The sequence below is a fragment of the Oncorhynchus gorbuscha genome, linkage group LG14, assembly GCF_021184085.1.
Source record: "Oncorhynchus gorbuscha isolate QuinsamMale2020 ecotype Even-year linkage group LG14, OgorEven_v1.0, whole genome shotgun sequence".
In the NCBI taxonomy this organism is placed as follows: Eukaryota; Metazoa; Chordata; class Actinopteri; order Salmoniformes; family Salmonidae; genus Oncorhynchus; species Oncorhynchus gorbuscha.
Genome location: NC_060186.1, coordinates 41,464,382 through 41,476,033, shown reverse-complemented (window position 1 = coordinate 41,476,033; position 11,652 = coordinate 41,464,382). Strand labels below are relative to the sequence as shown.

Below are 11,652 nucleotides of genomic sequence, written 5' to 3'. Positions count from 1 at the left end.
TGAGCTTTTCTCTTTCTGAAAATATAATATGTTTGTTTAAACCCAGGCAGCTTTTAGGGAAGCACTTCTGTTGTTGAAGCTTACAGTTTTCTGCGTCAGTAGAGCCTCTGTCTGGGTGGAAAGGTAACTTTTGAAATAAAGGATGTCTAAGATGTAATTATTTTTTGTCTGGCCTGGGGCGGCAGAACGTCCAGGACATTGGTGATTTTAACAATGTAATTCAATTGAAAATATTAGGCTATATTATTGACATTGAACTGATTATATAGCCTACTAACCAGATGTGCTAAAATGGTGTTTCACTTGTAGCATAGGCCTATTAATTGGGCTGCTATTATGTTCTGTTCCTCCGACTTTTAGCTAAGATGTTTGTCTCGCCTAGGGCGGCAGAACGTCCAGGGCCGGCTCTGTCTAAATCAGGATAGCCACCAGATGAAAAGGTGTAACGTCTCAACGTCAATGTGACAATAAGGAGTTTAAACAACACGTACTTTACCGTGTAGTGTACTGCCTCTTTAAAAACTGCAGTGACGTCAAATATTTTTAACGGGAGCCAGCCCGGAGGACGAGTACTGGTAGGTAACGGGATCCACCAAGGGAGAAGGATGACAATAATAATGTCCCCGACTGGTTCCCGCGGCGCCCAAGTCTCCGTATCATGATAAACACTGGGCCTGTCGCCCATATGATGCCCGTGGCGGCCCGGAGTGGGTCCTGGATTGCGTGGTGCCAGGCTATCCTTTTTGGTGTGTCGGGGCTGGTGATACTGGCTGAAAGGACCGCGCGTAAGTGGGATACCAAACGCTACAGTAGCCTAGCCACTGTATTCTGCCTCATTCACAGCATGTTCAGTGGACTGCGTTAGTGACCTTCAATTAGTTATATGCAATCGTAGAGCTCTTGTTTTTCCGGGAAAGTGTGTTATTATGGACTTCATGGAATGCGTATTTAGCTAGCTAACGTTACTCGTCTAGTACAGTTCAGCATCACTTGGCTAACATTAGGCTAGTAACGTTAGCCACATTAGCTAGCGAGCTACTATATGTGCATACGTTAATGTGAATGTGGCCCGGTAACATTGCACGAATTACCACCGACCTTTCTGTATCATTCTCTATACGTGTATAGCCAGTTTCATTGCGGTGTTGTAAGTTGAAGGCTAGCCTTTATTTCTACCGAGATGTTTTTAGTTTTTGTATGCATATCACACGCGGGTCAGTCGAAGGGCACGGAGAGAGAGATGAGGTCTCCTCCGCGCCGTTATCCGGGAAAGGGGCGCCGTGCATCCTTGTGTAGAGTAAGCAGATCAATGACAAGGTCGTCACTAGTTACCACAGCCACAAAGTCACAAACCCCTCCCATTTCTACAATTGCGTTCTAAAGATGTCATTTTCACCCTGACCTTGACCCCAACCTAATCACACTGCTAAACGTATTCCTAACCTTACCTTAAGACCAAAAAGCACATTTTTGCTTCCATACATTTTTAGGATAGACAATTTTGACTTTGTGCCTTTGGAAACCCAATGGACAAGTAGCACAAGTCAGAGAGCCCCAGCGAAGGCAACGGACTGCACGCAAAGCAACTTTGGCCTCCACACAGATGGCTTTCACCGGATAAAACTACCGTGCCTTCAATATGTAACTCATATTTATTTTCAGGGGAATTTAATATCTTATGCTCGTCTATAACGGTTCTGTACTTTGTCATGTGTTTGTACGTTTTATGTTGACCCCAGGAAGAGGAGCTGCTGCATGTGCAGTAGATAATGTGGATCCAAATAAACTAGCCTGAGAGCCTCTCTAGGGCCCCACCAACAGAGACAGTCAGTCCTGATGGATAAGACAGAAATAATCCAGATCTAGCCATCAAGAGCTCTTCTCTCCCCTTGCCAAGTGTGTGGCCAAGAGGCATACACATAAATAGCATTTAATTAATGATCAATACATTTGATATGTCTTCGACATGTCTGTTTTGTTTTGTGAAATAAAGGCCGAGGGGATTGTTTCCAAATATACCATTCATTCATTCATCCAGCCATCCACTCACTAAGTCACTCACCTCACTTGTTCATTTATGTAGCTGGCAATGTGTGCAAATGGAATGCATCACCATTCACTCCCACCATAGACTGTACAGAATGTAACCAATATATTCTGTATGTAGATAAATAGACATTGTAGCACACTGATACACTATTACATTGATACAAATGTATAATATACCTATTTCTTCCCTCTGTGTGTGTGATCTATAAAGTGATCTATTGTGTAGGATTCTACCTATGGAATGAAGAAACGCAGTGGGCGGGGATGACCCTCGCCTTCCTGTTGCCGGGGATACTGGTCCAGGTGTTGAGTCTCAGGTGGTACCGTGACGATGGGGAAGACCACTATTGGTTCCTGACCCTCACACATGTGCTGCAACTGGGCATCTTCCAAAGGTGAGCCCACCTGAACAATCGCTACACCTGGGTATGTTCAATAGGCACAAAATGTAAGAAAACTGATTGAAATGTGTAGGTTACTAGCTGAACTTGACCGATTAGAAATGTCCGCCTTTGTTTTCTGTTGCAAAATGCTTTTGAACGTTTTGTTACAGTGTGCCTTAAAAAACAGGACCCTGACAACAGAACGATCTGCCTCAGAATTATAAATTGACGGAGAAGTTGCTTTCAGCTCAGAATATTTCAAAGTAACAATCATTTTGAAACCAGCCACTGATTTACTTAGTTGGATAAATAAGATCTCCTGTCCTATCTGCCCTCTAGTACTATACTGTAAGTGATGGGCATTAGAGGTTACCTTGAGAGGTTTACGTCATTAACCCTACAATTTTTGCATTTTATGTGTAGATCATCTTTAGAATCTACATATCTAAATTGCAGACACACAATCCCACCAACACACATCATCATCCACATCCACTATACATAACCAACTACCTTCTAGCGCTGCCCCCATTGCACCAGCTCTGTATTACAGCCATTGCTCTTTGTCTCCCCCATCTGGCAGGTTGTGGGACTGCATGATATCCGTATGGGACATGCAGGGTAGTGCGGGGGAGCTCGGGGCGGCTGTGATGCAGCAGGCCGATGTGTCTGCCCTCCGCCTGTTGGAGGCCCTGGTCCTCACCCTCCCTCAGACACTGCTGCAGACCTACGTCTTAGCTGTCACTGATGTGGAACTCCACTCCCCAGGTAAGACACCACTGTACCCAGGTGATGATTCATTTCATTCATTACAAAGAAACAAACATGTAGCCTACATCATATCTAATTAATTACTATGTAATAATTACAATTTTACCATCTCTTAGTGGGTTGGTATTCATAGAGTGCTAATCTAAGATCAGGTCCCATCCATGTGATCTTGTTAATTATGATCCACAAGTTAAAACTGAACCTAAGTCAGTATTCGTACTCTGAGACACTTGATACATACAACCCTGGTCTCCTAACTGGTATGTTTTTTAAGTGCTGCAGAGTATGAGTGCTGATTTAAGATCAGTTTATCCTTTTATATCACCATGAATAAGATTACATGGACAGTGGGGGAGCTGATCCTAGATCAGCACTCTGAGAAGCATATGGCCCCAGATCTAGGGTTGAGTTGGATTGGGAGTAATGAAAAAGCTGTCTGTAACCTGTGGTGAGGTACTATTGTAGTTTATACTAGCCCTGTCCTGAATAATTACTTAGAACATTTTCCCTGCATATGTCTGTGATGATGTAATAATGTTGGGTAAATATATTTTCATATCCTAAAGAGCTGATGACTCCTGAATGTTCATTGAATTGAATTAGGCTGGGACCCTTTGAGAAGGCTGTTACAGCCAGTCACTTAAACAACATGTTCTATTACTATACATGCCATTTTCTTAGTAAATACCGGGTCATTTTTGTACCCAAAAATGTCTGTATACTTTAAAACATGTCTTAAATTTCTCTCTCTCTCCCCCACTCCCTTACCCACCCATCTATCTCCACAGTAGCGGTGTGCGCAGGCCTGTGCCTGCTGTCATTGTCCTGGGCGCTGGTGCTGTTCAGCCGGGCATGCTGCCTGATCCGCCCGGGCCACCTGGCCATGCCCCCGGCCGCCCTGCTGTGCCAGCTGCTGTGGAGGGCGGGCATGCTGGGCGCCCGCGTGGCAAGCCTCATGTCCTTCGCCCGCTACTTCCACTGGTGGACCTGCGGAGTGGCAGGTGAGAGAGAGAAAGGGAGAGCGAAAGAGAGCAAGGTGGGAGGGAGACAAAGAGAACGAGGGAGGGAGGGTAGAGAATTATTTAAGAAGGATCATTTTTCTATTTGTTTTTGAATTTTAAGACCCCTTGAAGTATAAAAACAATATATAAAAAAATTGAATAAAAATTTTGTTTTGGCCTTACTGCTATTAGCCCATACAAATGCATTTAATAACATATTCACTACATGAAACAGATATTACCCCCCAAAAATCGAATGGAAGTTTGTTCCGAAGTGTCTATCCCATATCAGAGAGATATAAGAAAGATTAGTCTCCATATACTGTATACTTCCATTCATTTTGTCAACTAGTACTGAGGGACCTTCAGACAAGTCTTGTGAGGTCCGTGGGCTCCTAGAGCAAAACAACCAACATCCTGAGAGTCTCACCTTTCTACAGAGAGGTCATATTAGTGTGTAGCCCAAACTGCTCGGACGCTACAGACAGAAGAATTTGGCAGATCGGCTGAACCGACTTCAGACGAGACCCAAGACGCTTGTGGGGGTCGTCGAGCAAAACAGAGAACACCGTCGTGTTTGTGAGAGTCATCTCATTGTAGTTTGTATTCCAAACCGTTCGGACGCTACAGAGGACTTTGTGAGCAGACAGATTTTCAGGATGTCTCATGGTTTGACAACACCGCTCTGGCTCTGTCACCTTTCACCACAGATGTAGAAGTGTTACAAAGGCGGAGGCGGTGGATTGAGACGCAGCCAATGTTAAACAAACAGATAGCTTAAACTGACAGATTTGTATAGGGATTTTTGTATCATGCTAATTAGACTTCTGCTCAGGAAACGGGGGTTATTCCATTCCTCCCACCAGACTCCTGAGACCCCGTCCCCACAGGAGGCCTTTTGCCTTTTGGTAGGCCATCATTTTAAATAAGAATTTGTTCTTAACTGACTTGCCTAGTTAGTCATGAGGGTGAAAACTGGTTGCCAAGGAACAAGCTTTGAAGGACAACATGTGTTGTATCAAGAAGATAGATGCCCTTTATTGATTTTACTTAATATATATGTATTTATTTCTCATTTAACCCGAGGCTTTGTAAATTTGGTATAATGCACGTAGAGATCAATTGTAGATCAAATGAGTTTATTAAATCAGTTGATTATAATTGACCATTTTCATTGGCTGTGCTGTCAGATGATTGTAAAGGATCTGGAATCTGCATTTATGCATTATTTACTACAACCAAGTTCCCTGAGTAAACACAACAAAATAACACCGGTCCACTTTCTTTCTCTCCTCCTTCTTTTCTCTCTCTCTCTCTCTGCACATCCTTTTTAAAATCTCAATTTGTTTGTGGCCAGGCACCACACCCTAATTGGGATAATAAAAAAATATATCTTAATCATATCAGAATCAACTTTAACCAGTAATCTCAGCTAGTTATCTATTTTTACACTGATCTCCAGGCTTCCACTGGCTCACGGCTTCCTTCTGGCTGGTCGCCCAGCAACCGGAAATCTGCACCGGACCCTGGCGCTGGCGCCTGTTCAACGTCGCGCTGGGACTGGTCCACATCTTCCTCTTCCTCAACGTCAAAGACGGACCCTCGCGCTTTCGCATGGCCGGCTTCTACGTGGTACGTACGTACGAGACAGAGAGACACAGAGACTGCAGCACCCGGAATCGGAATTCAAGTGTCTGCTGATGATCTGGTGCTTCTGTCCCCCACCAAGGAGGGCCTACAGCAGCACCTAGATCTTCTGCACAGATTCCGTCAGACCTGGGCCCTGACAGACCTGGGCCCTGACAGACCTGGGCCCTGACAGTAAATCTCAGTAAGACCAAAATAATGGTGTTCCAAAGAAAGGTCCAGTTGCCAAGACCACAAATACAAATTCCATCGACACACCACTGCCCTAGAGCACACAAAGAACTATACATACCTCGGCCTAAACATCACTGGTAACTTCCACAAAGCTGTGAACAATCTGAGAGACGAGGCAAAAAAGGCCTATGCCATCAAAAGGAACAAAAAATTCAACATACCAATTAGGATCTGGCTAAAAATACTTGAATCGGTTATAGAACCCATTGCCCTTTATGGTTGTGAGTGCTATGGTCAGCTCACCAACCAAGAATTCACAAAATGGGACAAACACCAAATCGAGACTCTGTATACATAACTGTGTACAACATAAAACACCAAATAATTAATGCAGAGCAGAATTAGTCCGAAACCCGCTAATGATCAAAATCCAGAATAGAGACTCTAAATTGTAAATCCATCTAAAGGGAAGCGATTCGCAAACCTTCCATAACAAAGCTATCAACAAACAGAGATGAACCTGGAGAAGAGTCCCCTAAGCAAGTTGGTCCTGGGGCTCTGTTCACAAACACAAACAGACCCCACAGAGCCCCAGGACAGCAACACAATTAGACCCAACCAAATCATGAGAAAACAAAAAGATAATCACTTGACACATTGGAAAGAATTAACAAAAAAACAAAGCAAACTAGAATGCTATTTAGCCCTAAAGAGATATTTCACAGTGGCAGAATACCTGACCACTGTGACTGACCCAAACTTAAGGAAAGCTTTGACTATGTGAAGACTCAGTGAGCACAGCCTTGCTATTGACAGTCCTGTCTCTTAAGAGAAGGCAGGCTATGTGCACACTGCCCACAAAATGAGGTGGAAACTGAGCTGCCATTCCATTTCACTTTTGTTAATGATCTATTTCACTTGCTTTGGCAATATAAACATATGTTTTCCATGCCAATACATCCCTTGGACTTTAATTGGAGAGAGAGAGACTGCAGCACCTGGCCTCACCCTACTAGAATCTGAAGGCAAGTGTCTACTGTTTGCTGATGATCTGGTGCTTCTGTCCCCCACCAAGGAGGGCCTACAGCAGCACCTAGATCTTCTGCACAGATTCTGTCAGACCTGGGCCCTGACAGTAAATCTCAGTAAGACAAAAATAATGGTGTTCCAAAAAAGGTTCAGTTGCCAGGAAGAATTCAGTTGCCAGGAAGAAATAATTCAGTAGAGGAGAAATTCAGTATGCTGCAACTGAATTGCCCTTTGGAGACAATAGGAAATATATGTTTAATTTAATTCTATTCATTCAGATTTTTGTGCATGTTCCTATTCAATTTCCTGCTTCTAAGTGGTACATATGATGAATAGGAGGACGAGGACTGCCATTCAGGGACAATAAAGATCTATTGAATTTAATTGAGTTCTGTTTGAATCTCCTGCTGCTTGGTGTCATTCGTTGTCTTATGCGTTCACCCCTGTGTCTTTGTGATGAGTTGTATGTTTTGTATTTTTTGGGGGGGCCTATTATTTCACTCATGTTCATATGGGCACACACACAGCTGCAGATGCGCACACACACACACACACGCTTTCTGTCCTTGCATTCCATTGTCCCGTCTTAGTCCTGTCTTCTCCTGACCTCCCTCTGACCTCTTCTCCTATAGGCCATGCTACTGGAGAACACCACCCTATTAGTGGCAGCGTCCGACTTCCTCAGTGAGAAATCATGGGATAGCATGACCCTCCCCATCGCTGTGCTGAGCAGCTTCCTGCTTGGTGAGTCACTCTTTGGATTCTCCCCCTTATGTAGCATTTAGTTTAAGCCCCTGTTATGCCTGATGCCTGTGCACAGAACAAAGAGGATGTTAAAAACCTATTGTGTTAAAAGAAAAAAAGTACTTCTAAAATTCATATTTACATTTCATTTAAGGCAAATGTTTGATACAAGAGAAACCTAAAATATGACATATTTAGTTATATTCATGGCTGTAAGGGATACATCTATCTAAGGCACCATGTCAAGCTTCAGACACAAGCAACTGAACCCCATAAGGAACTTTCAATACCATCACCTTAACCCTAAGCCTTAACCTTTAATGAATACTATACTTTGTTCAGTATTGTACGTCACTGTCCATTCAAATACTCTGCATCACACAGAGCGTGTTTCTAAGTCTCCCCCTCTCTTATCTCTCGCTACTCCAGGCGCCACCTCTCTAGTCCTGTACTACCGCTTCCTCCACCCCAAGTCCACTGAGATCGCCACAGGCCATGGCCTCGGCCACCGCAACCACCACATGGGCTCCACCTGCCTGGAGGGCCTAGAGCAGGGCGAGTCTTCCTACTCCCTGGGGGGTGGGGGAGGTGACAAGAGCCTCCCCCAGGCCGCACCCTCCTCCCTGCACAATCACGGCAGCTTCTCCCTCTCTGGCGTGGCCGGCTCCCTCCTGGAGCATCCTGGGAGTTGTGGTCCCAGGCTGGGTAACTCGTGCCTCTGCCACCACCACCACTGGCTCCTGATTCGCTTGGCACTAAAAACGAGTGACATAGGAAAGATCAACCGGGCCTATGGCTCCGGTGGCGTGGTGGCCAACTTGGACGAGGACGATTACTGTTGTAACTCGGAGGCCACGGGTACAGGTGGCGGCAGGACTACCACGGCGTGTGGGGGCAACTACGACGGGGTCTCCGGGGCCTCGGTGTCCGAATCGCAGGGGACGAAGGTGGGCCTAGCACCCCTCTCGGACTGCAAGGAGGAGTTTCAGAGCGCCAGCGATGAGCCCATATCCGCCGAGACGCCTGGCGAGGAGGAGAGCGAGGACAGCCTGGAGGACATGCAGAGCCCACTGGAGTCGCCGGTGTCTGACTCCTTAAAGCGTAGCTCGCCCGAGGGCAAATCGGTGTTCGGGGACAGCCCCGAGCCATACTTCTGCCCCAGCACCACCCTGTCCAGCTCCACACTGTACTTCAGTGCTGACCCCCAGTCCCCCAGCAGCACCAGCAACCCCCGCCTGGACCGGGCCAGCCCCCCCATGGGCATGGCAGGCCTCGGCTCCATCCCCAGCGACCCCGCCCTGCACAGGGACGTCAGGGGACTGCAGATGGGTCAGATGGGGCCTCGCTACACCTCCACACCCAAACTGGACTCTGGGGTGCAGGGGGACGCACCGCCCAGCATCCCTCATCTGAGTGGTCCCAGGAGGCAGCTGATACTGTCACGGCGAGACCAGGACGATGGATTTTAAGAACAAGGGAGGGAAAAGAGGGAGGAGAAAAAAAAAGAGATGGTGGAAAGAGATTGAAAAGTCAATGGAGAGGAAGCATAATCAAACACAAGCCCAGCTCAAAGCTCGCTCATTTGAAGCACAAGTATCTTAAGTAATATACATTTCCTATAAAGCTGTCCGTTACCATTTCTTGCTGATTGTTCCGAGTACCAAGTACTTTCTATTGGGGATTTCATATTCCGCCGAGTACCGGTACTTACTTTTTACATCAGTAACTTTAACCCAGTTCAATCAACGCTACCTCCTAATCAACCAAATATAATACAATAAACAAATAATACCACATAAAAACCTATTTAAATGCTTCTAAAAAAATAATTCTAAGAAGTGGTGACATGATCTCGGCTAAAGTGAAGATACTCACTGCAATATGTCAGCTTGGTATCTGAACTGTGTTTTGGCTGGCATTTACAGATACCGTATCGGCCAGAGTACCATCATTGATAGTATCAGTGCACCTCTAATTTCCTGTTTTGTTTTTGTTATTCCTTTGAAAAGATACTCACTCCCCATACCCCCAAACACATTGAACAGGTCAAGGGTTCACTCGGAACCAAACGTAAGCAAACGACCAAAACGGGGAAGGACTAAACTGAACTTGTCCTTTGCAAAATGTTTAGCTATCATATGCTACGGTGTGCTGTGCACTAATGACTATACCCCAGGTGAACGTATACACTCATATGCTACGGTGTGCTGTGCACTAATGACTACACCCCAGGTGAACGTATACACTCATATGCTACGGTGTGCTGTGCACTAATGACTACACCGCAGGTGAACGTATACACTCATATGCTACGGTGTGCTGTGCACTAATGACTACCCCAGGTGCACTCATATGCTACGGTGTGCTGTGCACTAATGACTATACCCCAGGTGAACGTATACACTCATATGCTACGGTGTGCTGTGCACTAATGACTACACCCCAGGTGAACGTATACACTCATATGCTACGGTGTGCTGTGCACTAATGACTATACCCCAGGTGAACGTATACACACATATGCTACGGTGTGCTGTGCACTAATGACTACACCCCAGGTATGCTACGGTGTGCTGTGCACTAATGACTACACCCCAGGTGAACGTATACACTCATATGCTACGGTGTGCTGTGCACTAATGACTACACCGCAGGTGAACGTATACACTCATATGCTACGGTGTGCTGTGCACTAATGACTACACCGCAGGTGAACGTATACACTCATATGCTATGGTGTGCTGTGCACTAATGACTACACCGCAGGTGAACGTATACACTCACTTGCTGACACCGCTTAGGACAGACAGGGCTTCATAGTCAACTCGACAAAACTGTTTGATGGTGAAATCATACAGTTGTCCCACATTTTATATGTCCCATTTTGCCTTTTGCGAAGTTGTTCATATTAACAAACTTATTTATTGAGCTAATTAATTCATATTTTTAAGGTACATTGTTGCAAAGATAACTTTTTTTATTTTTATTCTTTGTCTTAAAGACATGTTGAACATGTTAACTTGCTAAATGCAGTTTTTCCAATTGAGAAACTCTAAAATATGTTGTATTGTACTGTCTCAGGCGCGTGGTTGTGTTTTAAACCGTTTTCACACCTCAAATGTGAAGGTAAGTGGAAGAATAAGGGATATCCAAGACATATTTTGTGACAATGTTTTGCTGTGCTCATTTTTTCATCCCTTATAAGGGATCATTGTATTGTTGATTAAATGCTCTATAAATGACCCAGGGTAAGATACAGTGTTTTCAGAAAGTATTCACACGCCTTCACTTTTTACACATTGTTGTTACAGCCTGAATTTAATATTGATTACATTGAGATGTTTTTGGTCACTGGTCTACGCACAGTACCCCATAATGTCAAAGTGGAATGATGTTTTTGAAATGTTTACTAATTATTTAAAAATGAAAAGCAGAAATGTCTTGAGTCATTAAGTATTCAACTCCTTTGTTTTTCAAAATGTTTTTACTTAACCTTTATTTAACTAGGCAAGTCAGTTAAGAACACATTCTTATTTACAATGACTGCCTACCCCAGCCAAACCCTTCCCTAACTCTGACGACGCTGGGCTAATTGTGCGCTGCCCTATGGGACTCCCGATCACGGCCTGGTTGCGATACAGCCGGATTCAAACCAAGGTCTGTAGTGACGCCTTGCAGTACCTTACAATGCTACGCCACTCGTGGTAGATAGGTTTTTTTTTTTTAAGAAGAAGAAAAGAAAAAGAAGCAGACATTGAATATCTTTCAGCATAGTGAAGTTATCAATTATACTTTGGATGGTGTATCAATACACCCAGTCACTACAAAGATACAGGCGTTCACGCTAACTCAGT

The 11,652-nt window shown here is 44.7% G+C and overlaps 1 protein-coding gene across 2 annotated transcripts; it reads left to right on the top strand.

The window, feature by feature from the left end:
- Window positions 1-546: 546 nt before the first annotated feature.
- LOC123994943 (XK-related protein 5-like) lies at window positions 547-10,129 on the top strand. 2 transcript variants are annotated; one of them, XM_046298078.1, is made up of 7 exons: window positions 547-785; window positions 2,276-2,444; window positions 3,016-3,200; window positions 3,992-4,204; window positions 5,667-5,836; window positions 7,687-7,798; window positions 8,228-10,129. In XM_046298078.1, exons 1-7 carry the CDS (start codon window positions 659-661, stop codon window positions 9,265-9,267), a joined length of 2,016 nt encoding a protein of 671 aa, XP_046154034.1. In that variant the 5' UTR covers window positions 547-658; the 3' UTR covers window positions 9,268-10,129. The 2 variants fall into 2 exon arrangements, with proteins under 2 accessions (XP_046154034.1, XP_046154033.1); XM_046298077.1 differs by having other exon boundaries at window positions 2,261-2,444.
- The last annotated feature ends 1,523 nt before the right edge of the window (window positions 10,130-11,652 follow it).

Bases quoted from the DNA above. Each gene is read 5' to 3' on its own strand.
- LOC123994943 (XM_046298077.1), top strand. From the start codon at position 659: ATGATAAACACTGGGCCTGTCGCCCATATGATGCCCGTGGCGGCCCGG. The intron at 3,201-3,991 runs GTAAGACACCAC...CTATCTCCACAG, and splicing joins TGTGGAACTCCACTCCCCAG to TAGCGGTGTGCGCAGGCCTG. The intron at 4,205-5,666 runs GTGAGAGAGAGA...ACTGATCTCCAG, and splicing joins GTGGACCTGCGGAGTGGCAG to GCTTCCACTGGCTCACGGCT.